Source organism: Aulonocara stuartgranti (genome assembly GCF_965226115.1).
Source record: "Aulonocara stuartgranti genome assembly, chromosome: 18".
NCBI lineage: Eukaryota > Metazoa > Chordata > Actinopteri > Cichliformes > Cichlidae > Aulonocara > Aulonocara stuartgranti.
The window spans coordinates 31616833-31644274 of NC_138954.1; the positions used below are offsets into that span (position 1 = coordinate 31616833).

Genomic DNA, 27442 nt, shown 5'->3' on the forward strand with positions numbered 1-27442 from the left:
GACTGCAGAGCTTCGGCAGACCAACGGGATCGAGAAAGACAGACTCCAAAGAGACTGGCCCTGGAATTGTCCGTAGAACCGGTTGACGGATATGGCGGAGGAGTTGTATGCAGTAAGAAGGCCTTTTTCAGCGAGACACAACCAGTGAAAAGAGGGATTTCTGTGATGGTTGGTGCTAGAACATCCATTTCAAGACTGCTGCACCTGTGCATATATTGTAACTCAATGTTATTTAATGCATCTTCTAAATGAGTTTTGAACTTCTTGGCTCCCGTACCCGTTCATTTATTTATATTTTTTTAGCTGCTCTCCACCTAATGGAAAAGGACCTCCCTATAAACACTTGGTGAATGAAAAAGGTGACTGAAGACTCAATGCATCATGAGAATCCCCCAGCAGCCAAGACCTATTGCAGAGGATTTCATGGTGTTTTAATGATGCACGGCTCTATAGGAGATTAAAAGAAACTCACCACACTCAGTCAAGTGCAGGAGACCACCCTGTTTGTATTACATGGTACTTTTATTTTAAGCCAGCAAATGACCTAAAATATGAGGAACCAGCAGTAATGTGGCAACAACTTGTAATTTGCTTATCATAACAATCTAGTCCTCAGTAGAGAAGCACACATGCTCACACACAAACACTTATTCATGTAAATGCACTTTCTTAGGTCTCCAATCTCTACAACTTCCACCTTTCTGGTTAAAAGGTCACAAAGTCCCTAACATGCTGACGTAGTTTGGAAGTCGCATTCAGCAAAACTGCAGAGAACACGCTGTACTTTGTTCACCAGAAAACACGGCTTCTAAATTAATTTCCACACATATATGCTGTTTTTTCTTCCCCTAGTCTGTCCTTCATCAACCATTTTGTATATATTCTACATGTTTTGCACTCTGCTGGCTGATTTCCAGAGATATCTGAACATACTTCACCTTCCTTTCAGGCTTCCTCTCAGTACATTTTGAAATTCAACATGCAGAGACTTGAAAGTTGCTTGAGTCACCGTGAACACGGTGTCTGTGGTTAATATAGTCACAGCCATAAATGTGGATTTCAGGGGAGAAGCAGAGCACGCCTTACACATACATTTGCCCCCCACTTAAATGACGATATAAAATAAGACGGGAATTAGATTTTGTATTTTCTTTTACATTAATAAAGATTTCCTGAACTGAACTAAGGAAAGGTAGAACATGAATGAAGTTGTTGGGATGAAAAGGACTTATTTTGGGGGTAAATTTAGGAAAGAAAGTTCAAGTTCATTTTTGCCGCAGAGATATTTTTATATTATTAGTTGATTCAGGCTTGGAGGTGAATGATGGCTGTTATAAAGCATTAAAACAAGGTATACTAGCAGCCCAGTAAATGCCAGAGTGAAGCACAGAGGAGAATCACTTTAAGGAACAAAAGTAGCATCAGAAACAAATCTGAGCTGATCTGGGTATATGAGTATAAATAGGTGTGTGGGATGAAAATAATGTAGCTCATTAGGAGGTTATGAGTGACAAATTACTTTTTTCTCTCTGTCTTCGCACCATTTACCACATGTGCAGTGTTGTGTAGGGAAGAATTATTTCTGTGTGAAATACATAATATTCTCAAAGCCTGTTTGACCTTGGACATCTACAATCCCATTTCTCAAAAAAAAAAAAGCTGGGACAAAAATGCACAGCAAAACAGGAATTTTAAAATAATTTATTTGACAATAATACCAGGAAAACATCTTATCTTTTTTTTAAAAAAAGGCCCATTCCAAATTGAATATTTTCTGAGATTGTCCTATTGATATTGGTTACATTTTAACCAAACTAGCTCAAGACTTCAAAGAGCACTTCCAAATCGGTACAGCAGAACAACTAGAAACAAATAACTAACGACCTTTTTTAAAACTAATACAAGTACCTTCAGGGTAATTTTGAGACAGTACGCAGTACACATTTTACAATTATGCTTTTTAATTATATGCTGAAAGACTATAACTTTATATGGGGTGGCTGTAGCTCAGGTGGCAGAGCAGGTCAGCCACTAATCAGAAGGTCGGTGGTTCGATCCCAGGCTGCATCCTGGCTGCATGTCAAATATCCTTGGGCAAGATACTAACCCCATGTTTGCCTACTGGTGGTGGTCAGAGGGCCTGGTGGCGCCTATGTCCGGCAGCCTCGCCTCTGTCAGTGCGCCCCAGGGCAGCTGTGGCTACAATGTAGCTTGCTATCGCGAATGGGTGAATGACTGAATGTAGTGTAAAGCGCTTTGGGGTCCTATGGACTAGAAAAGCGCTATACAAATGCAGGCCATTTACCATTTCTGAAATAATTTTTTTTTTTTTACAATTTTCTCCAAACCAACATCTTCACTGTTGCCCCTTCCAAAACTAGGAATTATCAAAGGAGATTAGGATACTTTGCAATGCAGCCCCACTCCCCCAAATACTAATGTGACCTTAATGAAGAATAAAATTTCACCTCATGTGAAAACATGCGCTGGAATGAAAAACAAAAACCGCTGAATCCTTGAACATGAGGGATGGCTCCTTTAAAGTGTGTAAGGGTGTGGACTTGAGGAGGGTTTATTCTGTGTGGTGGGTGCGTCAGAGGTATTACCCAATCAGCTGCAGCATGTAAGAAAAACCTCACTATTATAAAGGAAGAGTGATTATTGCTGACAATGGTTCAACTGCCATTGGCATAAAGCTTGGAGAACAGGATGTATGAATGTTTCACCATTTGCTTAAATAAACAATACATCACAGGTCACATAAGTGTACCATGTATAGCAATGTGGTTTGCACACACTGTTCACTGATCCTGATGTTGTAAGTTTCCCTTAGATCCCACCGTGACGTTCACACGTACTGCAGAAGCACTTACCACTCTTAAGATGAAGTCTGGTGCCTTTTGGTTAATCATGGCTTTGGATTTTACACCATCATTGGGTGAAAAGTAGACTGCATACTTTCTGACTCAGGCACTACACCTGCAGCCCAACTGGCAGTCAGGTGCCCACTTGCATGATGTATTTCCCAAGTGTCCCTTAAGATTCCAAACAGATGGACACTGAAAAGTGCTGACTGGGGCAGGCTTAATTATTAAATATCCTGTCACTACTGGAGATAATGAACATGGCACAATCCAGTTAAAATAACCGTGTTGTGACAAATGAGGAGAACAACTTTGGGTCCATCTTCTAGTTTTCTGTTGTGTTTCATGATCCCATATCTGTCACCAGTCAGCCATCATGTTACAGCTACTATCAGGTAAAGTGAATGATATGGATTATGAAACCCTGCATCCTGGAATTGCTGCAGGTTTTGCTTTGTGGCAGAAAGAGACTTCCAGGGAGCAATCTAAAAACAGCAAGGAAGTGAGGTAGAGATCCATGAGGTGGCTTTCAGGTAGAGAAAAACCCAAATTAAATGTGGATTTTTTTGATGTGCAATAGGGACTATTCTCTGAATTTTTTATTTGTTGGTTAGGATAATGAGTCTTATCAGTTGTATGTCATCATCGGCTGTCAGTGCGATGACTGCTTGCTTGCCTAACTTGTCTGAATGTTCTGTTTTCCGCTGTAGTAGACGGATGGAGCAGATTCATCAGGTTAATTGGAGAAGCAGCGGCCCAGTATTTCCCCAATAAAACCCAACCTTTCCTCAGACCTTTGGGAGTTCTTCTTTCACGTGCATCTTTGTTTCATGTCACGCAATGCATTCAACACCATGCTATCCACTCATGCACTCACACACCCTTACGACTCATTATCCTGATGTCAGCACTTTCCCCCCTGCCTGTGCTATTTCATGTATTTTGTTAAATATTAGCAGCTAACCTTGGTAGTTTTTTTTTCTAATGAGTTAACTTACACTAATATCCCAAACATGTTCTATATTCCTGTAAATGAAGGAGTCTGACATTGGGCTCATGCACGCTGAGTGATGATTCTTGTAATAATATACTAGTAATGCTGCTGACTGAGAAAAGTGACTTGTTAGGAATCCATTACCAAAACTTGAAACCCTTTTGTAGCTGCTTTGTGCATGTTTGTTATATAGCTTACTGTACATCTACCTCCTGAGTGTAACTCAATTATAAGCTAGCCATGACTATTTCTGAATAACAGGACTAGAATCATTCTCCTTCTTGTCCTTTTCATGATCACATTGATGTGTAATAATTGTTTGAAATAATTTTGATCTTCAACGTTTTTGTTCACACTAGTCGTGTTCATGGTAACACACAGAGCAGTGTCACACTCTTCCTTGTTCTGGCCCACTTGTCAACCAATCAGCATACGATCTCCAGTGGACGGGAGCTTGTTTGCTTAGGTTGAAAACCCGTTGATGTAGGCCTACACACAACTACAGTCCCACAAAACAAGTGTCAGCAACCTGTTTGCAGGTTTAAATCATTCAATGGTGGCGGTAACCTCCACCAATCACAGACATTGCCGTTTCAATTTAGAAGACTGCAGGCAGAACGGTTCTTCTGTGAGTGAAATGCTTCAGTTAAATAAAATAAGCTTGATATCACGCAGCCTTGTAGTTTCTACGAGAAACCAGGTTTCACATAACTACTTTGTACGGTTACATTATGACTCATAATGAAAACCCATATGGAGAATACGAATGGCATCTTTTCTTCACGAACCTGCCACCATGATCCTCTCCCTTATAGCTGAACTATGCATGCTAACTGATGCTGGTGTAAAATAGAGTAAAAATGTGAAACTTATAAAGTACCTAAATATTAAATGTGCGTGTTATTTGCTAAGATAGTCTGAGGACTCTGATATAAAAGTCACACATGTATGTAGTCTTATTTTTTAAGTGGCCCTGGATTGGACCAACCCTCCATGATGCCTCAAGGTCAAACAGCACAGATCCAAGGGTGCACACGTCCCTGCTTGCTCAGTTTAATGGATAAATCAGACACAGAAAAACAAAATGTGGACGCAGTACGACTTATCAGTGAGAAGTGGCACTCGAAAATAAAATAAAATGATAGAAAATACAACTTTTTTTTTAACACTGTATTTTTCCATCTCCACATAACCATCAAAATGACATTTTTAGAGTTTAGAATGTTTTATTATAGTTTATTGTGATAGCATTTTCTTTTTTTCCCCTTCTTTTTTTTCAAGGTTTTCTTTTTTCCAAAGAACAAACACAGCAAATAACGTTGAGGGGAAGGGGAGGAGAGGCAGGTAGAAGAGGGAAGAGTGAGAGGAGGGCCACATAGATAAGATAGATAAGTAGGCAGATAGACGCATCAGGTAGGTTTGGCTTGATCCTCCCCCTGTAACCCCTCTGGGTCCACACACACACACACACACACACACACACACACACACACACTACACGTTGCTTTACAAAGAATATTCATCATCAGAAGAAGATTAATAACTGTCTGAATATATCTAGTACTTTAAAAAAGAAAGTAAAATAAGAACACAGATTCACTCGCACTGCCGTGAAACCCAAAACAGTTGTACGGTTAGCCAGGAGAGCAAACACAGCGAGGTTAGATAGAAGGGAATATATGTATGCACCATCTACCTTTGCATACATATGAATTTGTGGGTGCGTGTGTGTGCAGGGTGGACGAGAAGCGAAGAAGAAAAACAAAAACCTAAATGTGGGTTTAGATTCATTTTAAATGCCCCGATTCAAACTGGGCTTCTCTCCAAGTCATATCACGGTCTCTAAATGTGCACGTCTCTCACTGTGTATGTGACTCTAGCTAATTAGTGGTCAAATGCCTATCTGCAGATAAAAGGGTTGCTCTTTTTAGCAGCTGTCCAAATCTCTCAGGGGGGTGGAGTTAAGGCAGACAGCTGATTTTGGGTCAGATTTATTTTTTCTTCATCCTTTGTTTGATGAGAAACACAGGTAAACACGATCATTTGGCATTAAAAACTGGTAGAGTGGTATTGTTACCAAACAGTTTGAGAAAGAGGGGAAAGGAGTGAACGACTGAAGCAGTACAGCATGATCATAACAGTAAAACGGTGCCATTCCATCTGGGATCTTGAAGCCAAAAAAACCCCCAAAACAAAACAAAAAAAAACATTGCAGCAGCCATCGATCAAGCTCTAAACAGTATACATTATATATCTGCAGGCTAACTCTGGGTGGAAATCTTAGCTCACTTTGACATTTTCAGCTGGAGTCCGTTCTCCACCAGGGACTGTGAATGCCTCTGTGCACCCCTGTTAACAGCTTGTTATCATTCATACTTGTCATTTAAAAGAAAGGACACCATCGACCCTAATATAACAGGGCAGCTCGGTACCTTTGGGTTTAAATGAGAATTGTTTAAAACGCTAAAAAGCTGCTTGAAGGCTCTTTTATTCCATCGCATGGTGTAGAAATAACTAGACCACAACAACATGCCAAGCTTCAGCTCAAAAAAAGCCACAGAAATCTAAAGATCTATATATACACACACACAAAAAAAAGCGCCTGATAAATATAGAAAAATAAGAAAAACACCCCCCCCCCCCCCCCAAAATCCTAAATTACCAATTCATTTTTCCTAAAACTTCATAACTTCATCATGGTAACCACTGCTCTCGACATCCCTTTATCATTTCAACTTTCCTGTTTTTCTTTTCTTTTTTTACATCTCTCCCAAAGAATCCGTGTTCACGCTCAACAGTTTGGTCTTTTATTCTCTCTCCATGTGGTTTAAAACACTGTAAGCAGTTTTTAGTGTTCAGTAATACAAATCATCTGCAAATGAACAAAAAGGGCACAAGGACAGAGAGAGAACAAGGACAAAAAGCAGGGAAAAGGAAGGACAAAAAGGACATGATTTGCACATTTTTTTATGGACAAAATACAGAACGACTTGGAGCCTCCCCCACCTCACAGACTGACAGTGGAATACTTGTATCATCCCTATACACACAGGCACAGAATGAAAACTGACTCAGCATGTTTAAACATGTCCTGCTATCAACACGGTCTTTAAAAACATGTACAGATGTGTGTATAGACAAAACACAGCGCCCGCTTTATTCCATATAACCAGCCAGTTAAGAGTGTTTCACGTCTACCCTCGGTCATGTCTCCATCTTGACAAAGTCGACTCACCGCAGAGCTTTGCAATCCTGCGGCACTGAATCATCCCAACAACACCCAAAAGAATTCAGAGGAACTGCTGGAATAACACTCCGATAGGTGTCTAACCAAAATCTACTGAGGAAAAACTACAAATTAGGTGGGCACATCTGCAGGTGAGGCGGACTCTGTCCTCGTAAACCTGCAGGATGACTGGTTGGGGTGCAGCTCCTAGACCTCATGAAAATGGTTAAGAGACTCGGGGGAGATGAGATGCAGCGAAAAAAATGCAGCAGGAGAGAGACAGAGAGAGAGAGAGAGAGAGAGAGAGGTTAAACTGTTAAGAGAGCCTGGACATTTCTGTAGAAATGCAAGAGGGTCGGAGCAGGCGAGGAGGAGGAAGGGTCGAGGCTGGAGGTTAAGGAGGCGCGTTCTGGGGCTTCAGCAGCAGCCCCCTCCAGCCTGGTGGCCTCCCTGGGTATTGGACAGTGTGGAGTTGGTGGTGGGATGCTGGGGTCCAATCTTAATACCGTTAGCCTGGGTGGACACAAACACAAAGAGACCAAAGGTAAATAAAAAATCTCATCTGAACAAGAACAGAATAAAGCCTCCATGTCACCATTACATGCTTGTGGGAGGCCTCATTATTTCTTTGTACATTTCATACTGACACCTGTCTGTTTAGTTCAAGCTGGTCACTTATTTTCTCTCCGGTCTACATAAAACATGAGAACCATGACTCTACACCCAATTTAAATACTAGATGGACTATTTTTAGTGTTTTACTCACTACCTCTTCTCACACATAACACAGACCTGTTCCTATACAAAAGTTGGATTCACTAAAATAATCACAAACTAATTTGCAAGCATGAATAATAAGTCATGGTTGTAAATCCACTAATGATTTAGCCAAATATTCAGTGATTCTAATAGTCATCGCTTGGGCAGGCATTGGATTTTAATTTTTGAGAATTGGGAACTCTGCTTGTTCAGCATGTGAAAACACTGTACTGTGTCTCCTTTGTCAAACCCTATTAGTGGATTTTAGCCCACAGCTAAATAAAATCCACATAAAGTTTCCTACTTCACAGTGGTATCTAGCACCACAGTGTTTGCTGTGTTTATCAGTGAGGCCTCAGAGTGAGAGCAGCAGTGTGGCAGAAGAAAGTAAAGACACCTCTGTCTTTCTTTGAGTGACCATTTAACTTGTAAATATAGTCAAAATCAGGCCACAGACATCACCTTTCAGTCAAGCACATAGTAGAGCAGGGCGAAATGACCAAAAATATTTATCATGATATACATTTGAAAATTTGTGATAACAATATAACTGACGATATAATTGACACTAGACAAAATGCTTTACAACTCCACAACTTTATTAGTGCAAAAAAACCCATCAATGTATTTTCACTTAAACAAGCAGCTGTTTTTTACGTGCATTAAAGTTATATAAAAATTTAACAGTGCAAATGCAAATTCCTTGCTGACAGTTTAACCAAAAGGCATTTCCAGTGGAAATTGGTCGACATGTCCTCAGCATAACCATGTATAATATCCACAAAACGTAAAAAGAGCTTATACACACACAGTACGGTAATATTATGCTGAAGCACAGCACGTATCACTCCGCGAGGCTGCCTACGATAGCTGTAATGCTCCGACAATCCATCAAGCGGTGCGGGTTCGTAGCTTAGCAAAGTCTTACTAAAACATTTGACAGATTTTCGAGCGCCACATAAAATCGGTTCGAGGTCAGTAAACACAACCAGAGTTCATACATAAGGCACACGGGATTATAAGGGGCGCTGTTGATTTTCAGAAAAATCAAAGGATTGATTTTAAGTGCGCCGTATTTTCCAAAAAAACACAGTAATAACGACGGCCCGCTAGCATGCGCTACCAAAAATAGTGCTTTGTTGTGTATCTGACGGACGAAAGCTAAACCAGTTCCACACCACTGAAGTTGCAGCATTTTTACAAACCAGTTCTGGTTCATCAGTTTCATCCAACGATCCGCTTTCGCCCTTCTCATTCTCCGTCACCACCATGCGAAAAAGCATGGTGGAAAAACGCCATGTGCGTACAAAAACAAAGGCACTGTGCATGCGCGTTTTACCCATATTCTATCGCGATATTTCATTTTCTTATTGTTGCCCAACGTTATACCGGTATTACTGTGAACGGTATGATATGGCCCAGCCCTAGCGCACAGTGCTTTCGTTGCAGCTATAAAAATAATCAGACACGAGTAGAACATAAAGTGTCCCACGAAAGAGGCATTGACAGCGTGAGAGACCACAGCATCAATTCATCTTTGAGTCTTTAAGTGCTCAGAGTAGAAAAGTGCTAAAGCAATTACTAACTGAACCTGGAGTCTGGAGGGGAGGGACGGAAAGCAACAGCTGATGTCCAACAAAGTAAACAGTTTGGAAGGTAAGAGCAGGTATTTCTATCGGCACTATTAGGAAATATATTTTAAAATAAGCAGGGATTTTTGTCCTTTTTTTTTGTTTGCTGTTGTTGTTACCCATTTTATTGACCTATTTGCCATTTCGGAGACATGACAGTGTTGGTCCTGGTACCACTTTACCCAGTTACCTGTGACATTTTCCAGTCTGTAAGATGTCACGTAAAACAAGGCAGACCAGTTTATATTATTCTTAAAGGTTCATGTTACTGCAACATTCAGGTAACAGCTTTAAATTCCTGTAAGAGAGTTTAAGCAAACACTCCTTCGCAGACTTTTCGATGTCTCTCACTGTGCCCATAGTGGGACCAGGCCCCTATCAAACAACAGGTGTGCTAAAGCTAGGAGAAGGCGGCGTGTGAACATGCAGCTGAGCTCAGTGAGCTATGCAAGCTGGCAACTGTCGGCAGTAACAAAGTTAACCAGAAAACTTTTTTGGGTCTGAATGTAGTCCCGTGGTGAAGTATGTTTAACAGGATAAGGCTTCAAACCAATGCCTTGATGTCCACTTTATTCATCCAACTAATAGCATCATAGCATCATTCACAGTGTAGCTAAAGTTACAGAATAGAATAGCCCTTTATTGTCATTGTACATGTACAATGAAACTGTAGGATTACTATCGGTGTCTAGACACAGTTAGATTAACAAATATCTAATTCGCATCATAGATTTCTTCTCTTTTCGTTTTTTTAAAAACACAAAAACAGTCATATACTGTATAGCTCAATGAAATGGAAAAACAGGCCCAGCTATAACAAAAAAGTGCAGTCGCAGTATTGGACTAAATAAAGCCACCTCAGAATGACTGTGTTATAGCTTTCATGGTGAGATTAACACTGAACCGTGCCTGTGGGAGCTCCTATTAGATCTCATCACAGAGGAAGCAACAGGTGCTGCTGCGTAGCACAAAAGAAAAGGAAACACCAGCAGCACTCAAGGACGCTGGGGGAAAAAAAGAAAAGCACTTGTAAAAGAAAAGAAACGAGGAAAAAGAGAGGCAGGTGGGTGGTAGGGAGACACTTTCATCTCTCCCTCCCTCTCTCTGTACTGTAGTGCTCACTTTCCCTCTGTGTTTCATCATGTCTCTCTCTGTGTGGCTGTAGCACAGTCTCAGCCTCCCTCGCTCTCTGCCTCTGTATATATTTATCTCCTCCTCTCACTGTAACCCCCCCTCCTACATTCAGTAGCAGTAGTGCCTCTGGGAAACCCTGTATGCCTTTAAATCACATTTATTGAGCTAAGGCCATGTGTGTGTGAGAGTGAGTGTGTTTTCTCATAGTGACTGCCAACATTTCTGGTGGGGCTTCCCTCTCTCTCGCAGCCAGTCAGCTGATGTGGTTTGGCCGGCCGGCCTGCCTTCGCTCCGTCTTACTGTTACTAATAACAAAAACACTCTGTGGCTGGCTTCCTCCAGCTCTGCCTGCCCACTGCCTGTACTTGAGGGCTGGCGAGCCTGACAGGCACCAAACTCTGGCACTCTGCATATGTGTGTGTGTTTGAGAACCATTACACGACTTACATCATGTGACTACAGGAAACACATTTATGTGCTTCACAATTTGGAGATAACCATCTGGACTGGATAGCCAACTTGGTGCACGTCCACAGTGAACTTGATATTAGCCTCTCGATGGAGATTCACCTTCAGAGATTCATCATGGGGTTGCATTATTATCACAGCCAATCAGAGCATTGTAGGCAGTATTATCAACTGTGGATGTTACAAAAGCTTGTGTCATGTTTAAGTTTATAACTAAATATGTTTAATAATGTGGAAAAAGATCTTAAACCTACAATGATATTTGTGTTAACAGGTCCTGACTTTAACCACAATGAGTAACTATAACTTGCATTTTTCTGTAAAATTGAGGGATTTCTTTTATCAAGAAAAAAAATATTATGTAATTATTTAGTCTGTATATGCTGTCAGAGCTCATAGATAGAAAACGTGAATCAGCTAAAATCGGTATCGGCAGAAGACACAAATCCCCTTTGGGGTTGTGTCAGGAAGGGCATCTGGTGTAAAACTCTGCCAAATCAAACATCCGGAGCTACCCGCTGTGGTGACCCCTTGTGACAAGGGAGCTTATACTTCTGGGAGAACAAGAAGGAAAAACCCCCACAAAAAAAACCAAAAACCAAAACACAAATTGGCCAAGAAAATTGCAGTCAGTGCTTTTCTATTACAGTTAGCCATTTTTATTATTTATTGTAATTGTTTATTTCATTTTCCCCCAATTTGAATCTGTATACATCCTTCTCCTTTTAAACTCACTATTCAGTGCTGTCACAGTCTATTCCGTATGTTTTTCAATACTTGGAATGTTAATCCTTTTTCCTACACTGGGAAAGCACTTTGAGTTCACTCCTGTCACGCTGTATAAATAATAGTGCTCTGAATTTTAATGAATGGATTCCGAGTGTTTGGATTTTGCACTCTTTATGTGAAATTAGCCTTTCTTACACTTAGTCTTTCACTAAGATGATGATATGAATCTCAATGTCTGGTTCACAAACTTTCTATTTGGCTGGATGGGCAGCTTCCAGTCTGACTGGCTGGCTGAGTGTTTGTTTTCTTGCCCAATGACTGAGACCTTGTGGGATGTGAGGAATTTATGAGCTGGCAAGATGCCGAGAGAGAGACAGAGAGAGTGAGACAGGGAGACTGAGACAGGGAGAGAGCGCAAACTAAGAAGTGAAGAGAGTGTGTGTGGAAAATAGAGCAGAGGAGAGGAGGAACACTGGGAGTTTTGCTTGGCTGCAGTCAAAGGAAGCTGAGTGGAGGGCTTTTTTCCCCTTCTTTTTGAAAGAGAGGGAGCATGGCAAACCACACACACTGCTGCAAAACCACACTGAGGAAGAAGAGGGGAAGGAAAGAGAAGAACAAAGAAGAGAGAAGGCGGCTCAGGGAGGAAAAAAAACCCAACACAGGAGGAACACAGTATCTCACCTCATTGTTGATATCAAACACTCCCTCCTGGATCTTCTCATAGATCTCCTTGGCTGTGTTGATGAAAGCCTGCCGTAGAGACAGGAAGTGAAACAGACAGAGAGGACAGGAAGGTTAAAACCATCTTTTTATGCTGACTCCTATAAATGAGCCTCATGTCATTAGGAATGCAAAGCAAATTCAAGTTTCAGTAACATAACCAGGCTCTGACTTTCAGCCATTTACTGTTCAGCTGCAGCCCGAGCTTCCCGTCACAGCTCAAAAACACCTCACAGAACTTTGAAACTTGACATCACAGTGAACTTACCACTCCCAGTTTTATGCCCTCTCTCACATCAGTGACACAAAGCATGAACTGATCTGTTAAATATTCCATATAGGTGTGTCAAGTGCAAGTAACAAAGTCAGACGATCTATATTTAATTATTGGCTGCTGAACACAAATAAATTCACAAGTTTGTGTGAGTGGAAAAACACACCTGGCAGGCAAATGATAACCAAAAACGGTCACCAAAAAATCTGTGTTCGATGGTGCAGTCTCCACATGATAAAGGCATAAAATGTCTGCGCAGCTGTGCTTACTCTGGAAAAAATGCTAACTGCTAGGCTAGGTCAGACGTACCTTGACTTCAGCTCTCTATTTAAAGCACAAACAAATCCTTTCAAACCTTTAAGTTACTTATTGGACAACAAACACACTAACACCAATGAATCCACAAGCAGATAATATCAGTCTTAAGTAAATGCATTTCATAAAGTGTTGTATGATTAGTCATGCTTCTAAAATAATGTTAAGTATTTGCATGCTAAGTTAACCCTAAAATTAGTAAAGAAAAAAAATGTCAACCTAAAGAAAGATTAAAAAAAAAAAAAAAAAAAAAAAAGGTGACATCATGCTGCATGCGACATAAAAGCTGCATGTAGAAAATGACAATCTAATAAAATAAACCCTCAGAAAAAGAAACAAAACTTAAAAGTTTAAAAGGCTTCTTCTGCAAGCTATGTTTCTAACATGTAAGCACACAGTTGTATAACTCTGCAGCCTCTAACAGCTCATTAGAAGGCATGTAGGTCCATCTTTTATATTCAGTCTATGCTTCTCACATGTAAATTCAGCGGGAGTTATGTCTGGTGTTTTTGTGTTTTGATTCTTTGAACAAATTAGCTCAAACATGTTAAAGATATCTCATATTTGACTTCAGAGCTACACATTTATCATAACTTGCAATTTACCAAATTATATAGACAGAAAGAAAGAAGAGTAAAATTGGGGCTTTTGGCACCCCTGAGCTCTTTGGAAGATGTTCTCAAAATTGTGTTTTGTTAAGGCTTAAAGAGCTTATGATGTACACTACTACTGAGAAGTATGATTGTTCTGCAAATACTATCCAAGCCCTTCAAGCCAGCTTTGAGAAGTTAAGGCGATATGGCGTAAGACCTTGTTAGAAGATGCAGTTGCCCTTTTGAGCAGATCAGCAAGAGAGATCTGAGCAGAACACACAAGCAGACAATACAAAGTTTGTCTCTCTCTCACACACACACACACACACACACACACACACACACACACTCTTACTTTGGGCTTACTAAGAGCACAGCAAGGATCAAAAATGATTGAATAAAGTAGAATTAATCTCCCTGAGCGACCAGCCTATGACTACGGTATCGATGCATTCGTCTCCAGGGGGAGTCTTTCTGTCTCAAGGGTCCGAGCTCAAGAGCAGCTGGGATAACTAGAAATGCGACACCAGCTCAGATGTCATAACCTTCACTCTATGTAGAAATGATCTAACAATGCCGGCTCATATAAGTAATGGCAGTCAAAACTAAGCCTCATCAGAAAAAAAGGAATGTTCAAGAACTGAAAATATGTCCTGAACTTCTATCTGACACCCTGTCGGAAATAGACTGAGCCCAAGGGTGCACTCTAGTGTACTCTGTCCTCCTCATGCTGTCCTCTTTCCCTTCTTCAACTCATCACTGCACCCTCTTTACCATCAAATGTACTTAGACTTTCTTTTTTTGAGTTAAACTAATGGACCTGCAGATATGTGTAGAAAGTGAAAACAAGAGGGAGAAAACTGAGGTGACTACAGAAGATTTATAGATGGTGATAGGGCAAAGAATAGAGAGTGAAAAACCATTACATGGCTGATAACAGAATACTGGGAAAAAAATATTTAAAAAAAAATTAAATACAGTAAACAAGCAATTAATCAGTGGGCAAAAAAAAAAAAAAAAAAAAAAAACCAGCAGAGGTGAAGAAATATAAGAAGAAAGACTGGTGAACAAGAACAGAAGCGAGCAGAGGTTAAGGTTAGGATCTTAGTGAAGGAAGGGTGGGCAGAAGAGATGATGAAAAGGTGCTTACAGCAATTTCTCTCCATCTATCTGTAAGGACCATCCTATCAGCCTCAATGTCCACCCACAGACCCTGACGACAAACCCAGCATGCTGATTGGCTGCTGAATGTCGCTGTGAGGGGAGGCGGGGTGGAGGTTATGAATATGTATGAACTATAACCGGTTGATATACTGCTCGAGAGAGGAGGGGAGGCGATGGGTTGAAGAGCAGGAGAGGAGGGAATTGGGGGAGGATAAAATGAATAAAAAAGGGCAGGAAGACACGTTGGAGGAGGGGGGAGGAAGAAAGGAATCGTGGAGCAGGATGGGGGAGGTAAAGGAGGAGAGCTAAAGAGCAAATGATGGACGTCAAGGGATGAGGAGGGATGGAGCGAGGAGAGATGAAGGGAAGGGTGGAGAGGAGTGGTATCAGGAGGATTCAGAGGACACTAATGAGACAAATTAATCATACCACACACGCGCGCATGCACGCACACGCACACCTCCCCCTTATCTTAACCCAAGAAAGGACTCGACTCATCAGTGGTGTTGGTGTATGTGTTTGCATGATATAGGCCAGGCGTAAGACGGTATGAAGGAGAGATTGGGGGGAAATAAAAGCAAAACAAGACACACACCCAAAAAACCCCAAAACCAAATCACCACTGACACCCACCCACACATGAACATACAGCGCCGTGCTCCTAGCTTGCATGCTGCACTGTGTAGGATAGGATTTATGTGATTGGATAAGTGAGAGAGGGGTCCCAGAAGACGACGCCATGCATTCATTACACACAACATCACCAGGGGTGTCTCTCTCTCAGGGGTGGAGAAGGATGCTCAGTGTGCCAACTGGAGTTTGTGATACTACTGTGAGGCTGGTAAGGTTATACACCACCATTGTGATCCTTGACACTGCTGGTTAATCAGGAGGTTTGAGTCTGATGTGGAATTTAGTCAAATGTTAAATCTGTGACACAGAACATTATAACAAGAAAAAAAATGTGTGTTGACTTTTACTACTGATCCAAAATGTGCACAGACTTGTTTATCATGGAACATGTAAAAACAAATGCCAACAGACTCAATAAACCAATCCGTAAGGCCAGTAATGTTGTGGGGATGGAGCTGGACTCCCTCAAGGTGGTGTCGGAGAGGCGGATGTTGTCCAAAATAAAGACAATGTTGGATAACACCTCCCACCCACTCCATGACATGCTGGTCAGTCACAGGAGCACGTTCAGTGAGAGACAGAGTACCGAAAAGCACCACTGAACGACACAGGAAATCTTTCCTGCCTGTGGCCATCTCCCTGTACAATCCATCCACTTAACACACTGTTTGCTGCTACAACTACACATGTTTCTTTTCAGCTATTTATTAATAAGTGAAATATATATATTGTACTATTCTTAGTTAGCCTATTGTCTGTCTTGTCAATGTTTGTTTATAATGGAGCACTGTAACAAAAAAATAAATAATTTCCCCCAGGGATCAATAAAGTATTCTGATTCTGAAATACATGTGTTGTTGGCATAGACAGGTATATGAAAGATGGATGTCACCCAATGGATTGTAAAGTGCAGGTTTGAAGCCTCGACTGAGCGTCTTCTTCACAGAGAGTGGAAAATCATTTACATGGTGTTTTTTTGGTGTCCTGAAGCCAGATGTGACGAGCCAGGGGTGTGTCTAACTGAGAAACCACGCTATTTGGGTAACAACTTTTCAATCACAATGATAACATCCTGGACAATCTTCTCTTGTCTAACTTTTAAAATACTTCACACTTACACCATGGGCTTGCATGACTGAGACTATGAAGGAAAGGGTTTGTGAAGGTCAGAGCAGAGGGTTGTTTTCTGACAGACTTCTATAAAACCACAAGTCTTATTGGAACAACAGTTATTGCTGGTCATTAAAAAAAAAAAAAAGTTATGTAGTGTTTAAGGCTATTGGCAGTAAACAAGTCGCCAAATCCAGGGCTGGTAAATTAAGCTATCGTGGAACTGCCGAAAACTTTTTATAGGCAGTTCCAGTTTTCTATTTTATAAACAATCTCGCAATCGCTAAAAAGTATCTTACATGTTTTTTAAGCTTTAAAGTTAGAGTTGTGGCAACACAGCCACCTGATTGTGGTCTATTAGTCATGACCTCTGGTGGCGAATTATCAGACAAATCCTCAGGCCTGCCGCTTGAGACATTCAAACATCTTGTACTCCAGTTTCTGTACATTTTGTTGATCAGGTTTCTGTGTCTACATGTTGCATCCATACAGTTTTTGTATGCAGTTCTCTAACCAAGATTGCCATTGTTAGCTGATAACTTTGCATTTGGCCCTACTGTCAAAATATGGTCTTTTCTGGCTGCAGACGATGAATGTGGCAACATTACAAATGTTGAGGCTTTTCAGGCCAGAAACCAACTGACGAGGAAGACTGTGAGTGTGAGTTTGCAAGTTAGACACAAAGTTGATTTTGTGTTACTGTGTTTCTGAGCCCCAATAAAACTTTTTACAGGTAATTTGTTAAAGCTAATGCACTGAATGGTAAATACAGGAATATCAGGGGCGTGTAAGAAAATGAAGGGGTACCGTTATATTTTTAGACATATTTGCACATCTTTTAAAAATAACAAGCATTTAAAATTCAGTTTGTGTAAGAATGGAAAAACTAACTTAACTAGAAGATTTACGTTAGAAACTTACAATGTACTTTGGACCTATAAAAGGACAAAGATGAATTGTGCTTGATTAATGTGTTCCACAAACAGCATGAAGTCTATGAATTCTTTATAGGTTGGTTTTCAGCATTTATCTGACCTAAATAGTAATCTTGAATACAAATTAAACCTGAAGGAAAATTTGTTTTGTCTGTATGTTTGCTTCAGAAACACAGCTGCAACTTGGCTAATAAATTACAAATCTTACTAATTCAATGGACAAAATATTTTTCCATCCATATTGTTACTTTGGAGATTTTATATATCTGAGAAAGGAATATATGATTATGCATGAAAATTCCCAAACTGGGCTGAATGCATAGACTGTATATACAAGATGGCTGTAGCTATTCGTTGCAATCCTGTAGCTAGTCCTGTTGCAGTGCTGCAATGTGAGTGTTTTGGCAGTTAAAGTCTTGGTGTCTGGACACTGAGCAAAGGGTGGGTTCTGACTCAGAAATTGAGGGACACAGCACACCCAAGAATCAGTAACAAGGTAGGTCCACCCTAAATCATATCCTTCCTCTCCCTTTTAACTAAATGTGATACAAAACAACAAGTATGGTGTACACAAAAAGATCAGAATCTAGACCAGATTGAGGAAGCTGGGGGCCATTTTTTAAAAATATATTTCTATAAAACTAAACTCCTTTAAAAAAAAAAAAAAAAAAGGAAAGAAAGAACTCTCCCCCTGCTGGCGATTAAAAAGAAAGCAAGTTAAAGACCCTCCATGTTGGCCTCACCAGCAAGTTATGCTGATTTTTTATATACAGTCCATGTGTTTCGTCTATGAGCCTATGGCAGCGCTTATGTGATAACATACTCACAATAAGCAGATATTTAGCAGGGCTATCACCATCTTCAGATGAACTACCATCACAACCAGCTGACTGTGATTATAAAGACTTCCTAAAATATATTCAAATATAATGCTGACCTCCAAGGCAAATTCCTAATTCAGATAAATAGGTGGTGAAAGCTGGTAGGGTTGCGTGTATGGAATTACCTCCTCTACATTAGAGGCAGTCTTAGCTGAGGTCTCCATGAATATGAGTCCATGTTCTCTGGCAAATGCTTCACCTTCCTCTTTCTTCACCTCTCTCCTTGACTCCAGGTCACTAAAACAATAGATACAATCAATTATAAAATGATGTAGCAAGCCATGAATTACAAACTAAATTGCTAGGCAGTTCAGTGTTGGTCACGTGTATCCTTATTTGCTACAGGATTACTGATTTTACAAAAGCAGTTTTGGTAGAAATTGCAGAAGATCACTTTAAACTATGTTTTTTAAAAATGAAGCACCCTTGTAGCCAAACTCATTACAACTATAGCGTGCAACTGAATTTTCTCTGGGTCCATTCTTGTCAGGGGCTTGTATTTTGTGTACTTCTGGTAACTACTCATTTAAGAAAAATTAAAGCCATTATTTCCATTCTGCATCAAAATGATGAGAAATATAAATTAAACAAAAACAAATTAAACATTTTATGCTCTCTTTGTAAATCCCAAGAAATCTGTACCTACATTTGGCTTGTCTGTTTACTAGTGGGATTATTTAGAACGTCATGGATGGATTTACACAAACATTTTACCAGACACTGGGATTAGCCCAACAACTCAGAAGTGATTAGATTTTGGAGTTGATCTGGATAAAGATCCAAGACATTTTGGAAGGATTTTATTTTATTTTTTAAACACACGGCAAAACCGGACATATAACATATATCAAATTAACATTTTCTTGTTTGAAAACTTATCCTCAAGCTCGTTGAGGTGACTGATGTTGTGGTTTGGGACTATATAAATAAAATTGAATTGAATTGCTACTTCATGATATCATGAAGCTACTTTAAGGTCTTGACTGGGAAATGTCTAGCAGCAGAGAGTAAGAGAGTAATGCCTTCTGCTTTTAGGTGGCTAACTTACTGCTAGCTTAGTGTAGATTGCCGTTTTCTAAATTCAACAATTCCACCTCAGATCACACAAAGTAAATGTCTTTTTAAACGGCAGAGTTAATGCCAATGTGTCTGTAATTGTATCAAAAGCTACATTTTTTGGAAACTGTCATTTTACAGAATATGAGTGAGCAAGCAGTTTGTTCAATACCAGCTGAAGAGAACTGTGGAAAGAAACTTCCTCATGTAAGTTGTAAATATTAAAGCACATTTAGCAATGGACGTCACTTGTTGTGACAAGTTTCTTACATGGTGGTGTGTTATGTAAGCTTGAGCACAGAGTGTGTCTGGGGGAGAAAAGCAGAAGTGACTGAATTACACACTTAGTGACAGTGTAAAATTATGACCAGCCTCAGCCATAAAAAACAAAGTCAGACAAGTCATCGTTACACAGCAACATGTTGTAAAACACACTATTAATGGTACAGCGTTATGTAGGGCAGTGGGCAGCCATCACCGTAGAAGGGGGGAGGGGGGCAAACTAACAAACTAAAAAACATGTTACCTCTTGTTGCCAATGAGCATGATGACCATATTGGAGTTGGAATGTTGGCGGGCATCCTCTAACCAGGTCGTCAAGTGGTTGAAAGTGTCCCTTCTGTTCAAACGAGCACAGATTGATGGTTTCACTATGACTGCATTGAGATCAAACTGAAAGCATGCCAGATAAAGCAGCTGTTGTCACGCAGACGCATAAACATAACTGATTTTACAGATCTGCCGTTTCCTTTTAAATTGGTGACTGATGTGTGTGCCACTTCCTCTTGCAATTATGCCAACTATTTAAACAGAAAACTCCCTCATCCTGAAAAATATACATCTACCTCTGTAACTCCTTTATGCACATTAATCGCAATAATTATTGCTTCAGTTTAATTTCTTACAGGTGACAAATGTGATGGGAATACATCTCCAGACAGTTTTCAACTCTTCATATACCTGAGCACTAACGGATGAATTGTCATTCACTAGGATTGCTGCTTTTATTAGAGTATCTACAGCAAACACATGAAAGGAAACAAGAGACGAAAGAGAGACAGATCATCAAAGCTCGATTCGCCAGCTGGTTTCAAACACAATGCAGTTAATGGTCAGGGCCTTTAAAACACACCAGTGCACCTAATAAATGAATTTTCTTTTCTTAATTTCAGAAAATTTCATTCATGCAATCAACAGGGTTGGAATTAAAACTTAATATATAATAAAAATGTTCTGATTTAAAAAAACAAAAAAACAAAAACACTTCGAGACAGTACAACTGGCACTAAGACTGTGAGCTATAAACTACTGCTATAATGAATCTTTATCACTGTATCACAGTTGACAGGATGTCATTACATATCTGACCCCACACTGGCCTTTTTTCCCCAGCTCATCCTATAATTTCCAGGGCTCGCGATTTTGCGAGCTCTGATGTCTGAAGTCTCTTCAGTGGACTCCAGTTTCCCAGTTCTTAATAATACTTGAATGAAAAACAAAATCTGTTCTGCTCATTTCCAGCATTTTATTTTTCACTCTACTATAGCAACTCTGTGAGACTCAACATTCAAAATGATCCTTATTCAGCTTGTAGTAGGCCTTGGTGCATTCTTTGTCTAAAACAAGCATTGAACCCTTCCCCCTTTACAGCCACCCTCCCTTAAAGCCAACTGTTTTCTGACTGACCCTTGTAAACATTAGGTTTGGACAGCAGGTGGACATATGCCTGAGATGAGTGTATTAGGGATATTGTCACAAACATTACTCAAAACTTTTGCCAGTTTAATGTGAGCGTCTACCATTGCAAATGTGTTTATGTAACAGAAAATTCAAGACTACAAAAGGGCTGACTCCATAGTCAACTGACTGCAACTGCATATAGAATGTCAGAGCTATGAAGGGTAGGATTCTTCCACTGGGGATCATAAATATTCCAAAGAAAACGGATTATCATGAGTTGGTGGAGTGGAAATCCTGAATGAATTACCCTGGACAAAAAGTCATGGGACAGAAAACATTTAACCCCTTAAGAATATGAAACTCAATCATCACAATTAAAGGTAATTAAACTAGTAAATGACAATATATATGTTTCTATGGCTCACAGTGTTGAACTGCCGGTGGGTTTTAAACAGCTCGGCTAAAATGCGCTACTGACTTTGGCCATCCTTTCTTTTTCAACAGCAGCATGATGATTTTTACACTAGTATCTTTATAACTTTTGGATAAATTAAGTATTAGGGATACCTCTTTCAACAACATCTGATCTAGCCTCATTGCTAGTTTCTTAGCTCGCTAAGGTCACTTCCATTTATCAGTGCTGTAATTTAACTTTCAGGGATAGCTGGTAAGCCAGCAGATGACAATGGTTAGCATTCAACACTAGCAACTAATGGGTGACGCCAGACATTTATATAGAGTCTACGATGATATCACAACATGCTCATAACATACAAGTGGAGATTATCCATAGTGAGGAAAGGATGCTTGTAACATGACTGTAGTTCTACTGCGGTTCATCTCTATTGCATTGTGTCTTATAAACACTCAGCTAGCATGTGTATGATTGACTGACTGATTGTTACCTTGTGATGTCATAGACTAGGAGTGCTCCTGCCGCTCCTCTGTAGTAAGACCTGGTGATGGACCGGAACGACTCCTGACCAGCCTGGAGAAACACATGCATATATTAATAAACAGAAATTGAAAGCTGAATAATTGAAATGTCTGCAGACACCTGCAGAGTTGTCGGTTTTTCAAGGGCCCCAACAAAGACTTTGGCTTCACAGGTCTGCTTTTTTAGCTCTGCAATTCATTCAAACAGCTGAGCTCTTCTGCAAGCTCCCATGTTGTCTAGTCCTAATACATGTTATACATCAGTCCTGATTCTCTAGCAGAGTCCAGCTCTGGGTTTTCAGTCAGCTGGGGAGAGGACAGGACAGAGCACAGCCTGTAATCGGATACAATAGAGTTCTCTTTCATTCTCCATCTATCTTTCACAATCCCTTTCTTTCTCTCTGCTTGTATGTCTAACCTTGCTGTTTCTCCATATTTATGATGAACAGAAGGACTAGCTCTGCTAGTCAAGCTGGCTCTCTGGGTCACCTTGTTCAGTGAACCCCACTACATTATTATCATCCCCTCGTTATCTCACTTTTTCGATGTCTTTCTTCGATCACTCATCTTTTAAGTGATCGAAGAAAGACATCTTTCCTTCATTATTTTCATCATCCGGTATTCTTACAACCCCCCCCCAGTGCAATATCTATTCATGTTCTCTTGCTATTCAATGTACAGTAACAATGTCGCCTGTGTTCGTCCAAGCCCGAGCAGAAAACAAAACGACACTCTATCCTAGCAGCTGCAAGTCCCATGCTGCTCTGACCTCATCTGAACACCAGACAGTCAGAAAGACAGGGAGGTGAATCATTCAGCCAGTCAGGGGACCAGGCTGTCAACGTCTCACCCAGCGAAGCAGTTGGTTTGTGAGTCAGAAAACTAGTGAGGACAGCCAACAAGCTGGGTAAGTTAGCCAGATAGAAAGCCATTCAGAAGTTTGGTCAGCCAGTGCAGCAAACACCAAGTTAGCTGGTCACTAGAGCAGTCTGCGAGATGTTCAAGGAGCAGTCAACCAGCCAGTAATGCTATTAGTGAATAAATGATAAATAAGGGTGAAAGAGAGGGAACGCTGTGCCTGTCTGCCATCTGGCACACAGGCGTGCATAAAGAAACACACAAGCATACATGTGGCAAGTGCAGCCTGCACAATAACCCAAGTGGCTTCTCTAACTATTCGGAGATTATGTACTATACAAATCCAAATTTGTTGCTGAGATTTTCACTTTGGCCAAACCCAGAAAACCAGGTAAAGACAATAATCTCACTGGTGGGCCCCCCAAAATGCACTATCCTGGGACCAGAGAACCAGGACTGAAATGCTGGTCCCTTTTCTCACACTGCTTCCTTAAGATCAGAGAACAGGTATTCAAAGAGCTCTAACGCCATCTGTTGGTTAAAGCTGTAAGTGCAAGCTGTGAAAAATCACAGTCCACCAATCCAAAAGTCACAATGTTACATCATTTTCTGGGACTGTCCCATAATGCAGGCATGCATTTTAGATAAACAAACGAAAAGGGTCCTTGCTCTGCAGTGCTGCACATAAGTTAAATAATAATAAAAGAATAATAATGTTGCAGTTTTTGGAAAAAATAAAAGCCAAACAAAATTCAATACATTCCTGCCACATTATACTAACAAGCTTGAAACCTTCATTTATAAGACTTAAATACACTTACAGTTGAGGAAACAAATTCAAGTTATATTTTCTGTTTGAAAAAGAAAAAGGTAGAAAAACAGTATATGTATTACCGTATCCCAGATTTGCAATTTGATCTGTTTGCCATCTATAGTGATCATCCTCGCGCCGAATTCCACACCTGCATAGACACAATCACAGAAGATGGGTGAATAACCCTTTCTAAATAAAAGCTACACAGATCTTACACAGAAGACTTTTTTCTTAACTGTTAATTATCTGTTGATGGATTCTGATAGCAATCAAATGCTTTTAAAAAGACATGCGTCTGTATTCAAGCTAGAGGTCGATTCTATATAATATCCATTATCATCTGCCTGCAGGCAATGTGCAGGATATGGATAATGTCCTTAACATAATCACAGTTTGACAAGTAAGCACTTGAAACACCTCAAAAGCTTTGCAGATCGGCCATTTGTTGATTTTAACCGAGATGATGAAAATCCATTTATAATTTCTGTTGGAGAAGTCAAACCCAGCTATGCTTTTCTTTCTGCACAAGCGTATAGATCCCTCAGCCTAGTTCACAGGAAGAGAGATTTGTGGAGAGGTCTGATGCCAGACATTTTATTTTAAATATGAGCAAAGCTGAGGAGATGGACCCACTTGGACTTATCTCATACTCTCCAGATCCACCTTTATACAGACCATGAAGAGTACCACAATGTAAACACAACCTTAATCAATCTTATCTACAATCTTAAATAATGCTGATGGAGGCTGTGGGGCTTGTGTGATGGCTTCATGCTGTTCTTGTCACACAACCAGTGATCGCAAGTGGTATGCATAATGTGTGTAATCTGAGGTTTGAATTTCTACATGACATAACACTTGATAAGGATTATAGCTGCTATAATTACTGGGTCATCTGTGTTTTGAGCCCAACATAAATTGCCCCACAGACACAAAAAAGTATACATTGCATTGTGCTTAAGATCAAATTTGAAGTTGAAATCACATATCTGCTCTTAGGCCAAAGGCTAAAATTGGATGTAAATATTGGCTTTATATTTTATTTATTTATTTATTTATCAGTGGCTCCTCCCCTGTAGCAGGGGTGGTGTTGCGGCTGAAGCTGCTTTACAAAGCATGTGATTTCCAACTCATTCTTTCATTGTACATAGATCACACGAGCTGGCAAGAGATCCAGTATATGGCTTAGGCCGCTGACCCACTCGGATTTAAACAGCACTATGGAACTCAGCACTGCTGAGAATCCATACAGGGCAGGGGTGGGTTTTTATTTTGATGGGCACACCGTGCAGCCAATCACATGCAAAGAAGGGCTGTGTGAAAGAAGGAAGGGGGCAGACGTTTTGTGGTGGTACAGACCAGGTACACAAGTGTGTCGAGGAAAAATGAAGAAGCGAGCGAAAACGTAAAATGAGCAGCATCTGCATTTCAATAATACTGGAGGCTGCAAAGCTGAGAGCTGGCTTTATGGCCATTCATACTGCACAAAGTAATTAAGCAATTTTCTGTAACGGATGCAATTGTAAGAGGTTACTCCTCTCTGTCAAATCTACTGGAGTTGTACACAGTAAAATCTGAATTATCTGAATATCAGAAGGGTTTTGGTTAACTCAGCATCTAATTACTTTTTACTTAGTTTTTTATGTTGTTAACATAGCATCAGCTATATTGCTTTTACTTTACTTTAGTCTGACCTAGTCTATCAAGTTTAATTAGTAAAAGTCATCTAATTATGCTTTATGTTTTTATTATAAATGATGCAGGTGGTCTTACCGATGGTGAGGTCGTGAACTGGCTGAAACCTCTTGTCTGTGAACTGTAGTAATAGACATGACTTTCCCACACCTGAAAAGAAAAAGTACACAAACAGAATTAAAGGGGATTCATTCATATGCTGACAATAAAATACTACAAGTCAGAGCCACTGCTGTTTGTAGGTTGGCAAAACACCAAGTTACAACTCTTATATTTTTAATATAAGACAACTGGAGTCAACATCATGTTCAAATGACCCAGCAGGGAGCACACCATTTCATCAGCTTTGCTCCAGTTAACTATTAGCAAGCTAACTGAGCTATAAAAGGTGGCTAATTTTTATGTAGCCAAAAGGGCACTAATGAGCGTGCCTATTTTCAATGGCAATCCACACATACCTTCAGCTCTGAATGTGGCAAACTCCCACAGATACACAAACACTTACAAAAGCAACACTTTCATTGTTCATAATTCTGTTTTAGGTAATTTATTCTCAACTGGAAAAAAAACCCCAAAGCGAAACAGCGAGTTAGGAAGTCAGATGACAGGTGTTTGCAAATGCAATCATTAAATCAAAGACACATTGACTTAACTGCATTACAAACTACAGATGGAAATGGTGAGCAGATTCTCAGAGAGAGTGCGAGCTGTTATTTCCTCAACACAAATATCTAGAAGCATGACAAACACACTCAACAGGTTTGGTGCCACAGTACTTCTACAACATTTAAAAAAAGTTAGTCACTTGTCACTGAGATGTGTGTGTGTAAGTGTGTAAGTGTGTAGTAAAAAGAAAATTTCCTTTAGTGAAGAGCAGTTACGAAAGCAAGGAAACAAAAGAAAAAAATAAATAAATACAGCCGTAATTCCTGCCACCTTGAACCCATTGCCACCCCCAAGGCTAATATGCTACGGTGAGGAATCCCTTAAGAATATCGATGCCTATTGGTGAAGAGATGCATTTGAAAGCAAAGAAACTTTAACTCAACCTGATACCATTTTAACCCTTTTATAAAAAGACCAAGAGTGTCAGGAACATTCAAGAAAATGGAGAATGCTGGTATAGAATGATTTACTCAGCAAATATGGTAAGTAAGGCTTTGGAGTCAAAGGGTTTGGGAGTGTGTGAACATATGTGTGTGTAAGAAGAAAAACAGGAGGAGGAAGTGGGGGAGGGATGACCACAGGAGAATAAAAGAGAACGTTAAGGAGACAGTAGCTGGCAGAAACTCAAGGAGGTGCGACATGGTCTTCCTCTTCCATGGTTTCCACGGGTCACAAGTTGCTAAGCAGGGCCTGTGCGATGACGCTGTTGCTAGTAAGGGATGGAGGGATCTCGAGAAAGTTAAATAAAGGTGTAACAGTGAAGTCATTGTTACCTCCGTCAGTCAACAGACACCTGCTCATAGCCACTCTTGCACTACTAAAGCAACAAAACAGTAATAGCAATCTTTCTAATTAGCCACAATGCAATTAACATACATTTTAACATAGCAGAACCTTTCATTTCTGACAAGAGGTAACAGCTTGATGGCTGTTACCTCTTGTTACCTCAGAGCAAAAGCAACCTGTCTACAGGGGCCTAGAATCAAAGCATGCTGTGTCTTTAAATGCAGAGCATGGCTACAATTGGAGTCATAATTAGTGACTGTGATAGGTTTCTGTGAATGTGCTTTCAAACAGTCTAGCTCTCACCAGATCTCGTCACACAGAGGAAAATTTGGACATACATGCTGGGTTGTCAGACAACAAAAGGAACATGTTGACTGGATTACTGACAGGTGGAATAATTAAATTGCGCTTTTTGAGCAAACACCAGTATGACTCAACAAATGTGATCCACTAACAAGTAAAAATATCCACCTCCCATAGTTGTGGCAAATAACAAAATCTTTAATGATGGTAAATGGTAA

The 27442-nt window shown here is 40.2% G+C and overlaps 1 protein-coding gene across 1 annotated transcript in view; it reads right to left on the reverse strand.

Moving 5' to 3' along the window:
• Positions 1 to 6601: 6601 nt before the first annotated feature.
• rab2a (RAB2A, member RAS oncogene family) overlaps positions 6602 to 27442 on the reverse strand; it is a 29189-nt gene continuing 8348 nt past the window's right edge. The window contains exons 2-8 of the mRNA XM_082512427.1: positions 25548 to 25619; positions 23855 to 23922; positions 22072 to 22154; positions 20013 to 20105; positions 18556 to 18667; positions 12487 to 12555; positions 6602 to 7597 (exon numbers count right to left, since the gene is read on the reverse strand). Of these exons, the coding sequence (XP_082368553.1) occupies positions 7502 to 7597; positions 12487 to 12555; positions 18556 to 18667; positions 20013 to 20105; positions 22072 to 22154; positions 23855 to 23922; positions 25548 to 25619 (593 nt within the window). The 3' untranslated portion in view covers positions 6602 to 7501. The remainder of the gene's footprint in view (positions 7598 to 12486; positions 12556 to 18555; positions 18668 to 20012; positions 20106 to 22071; positions 22155 to 23854; positions 23923 to 25547; positions 25620 to 27442) is intronic.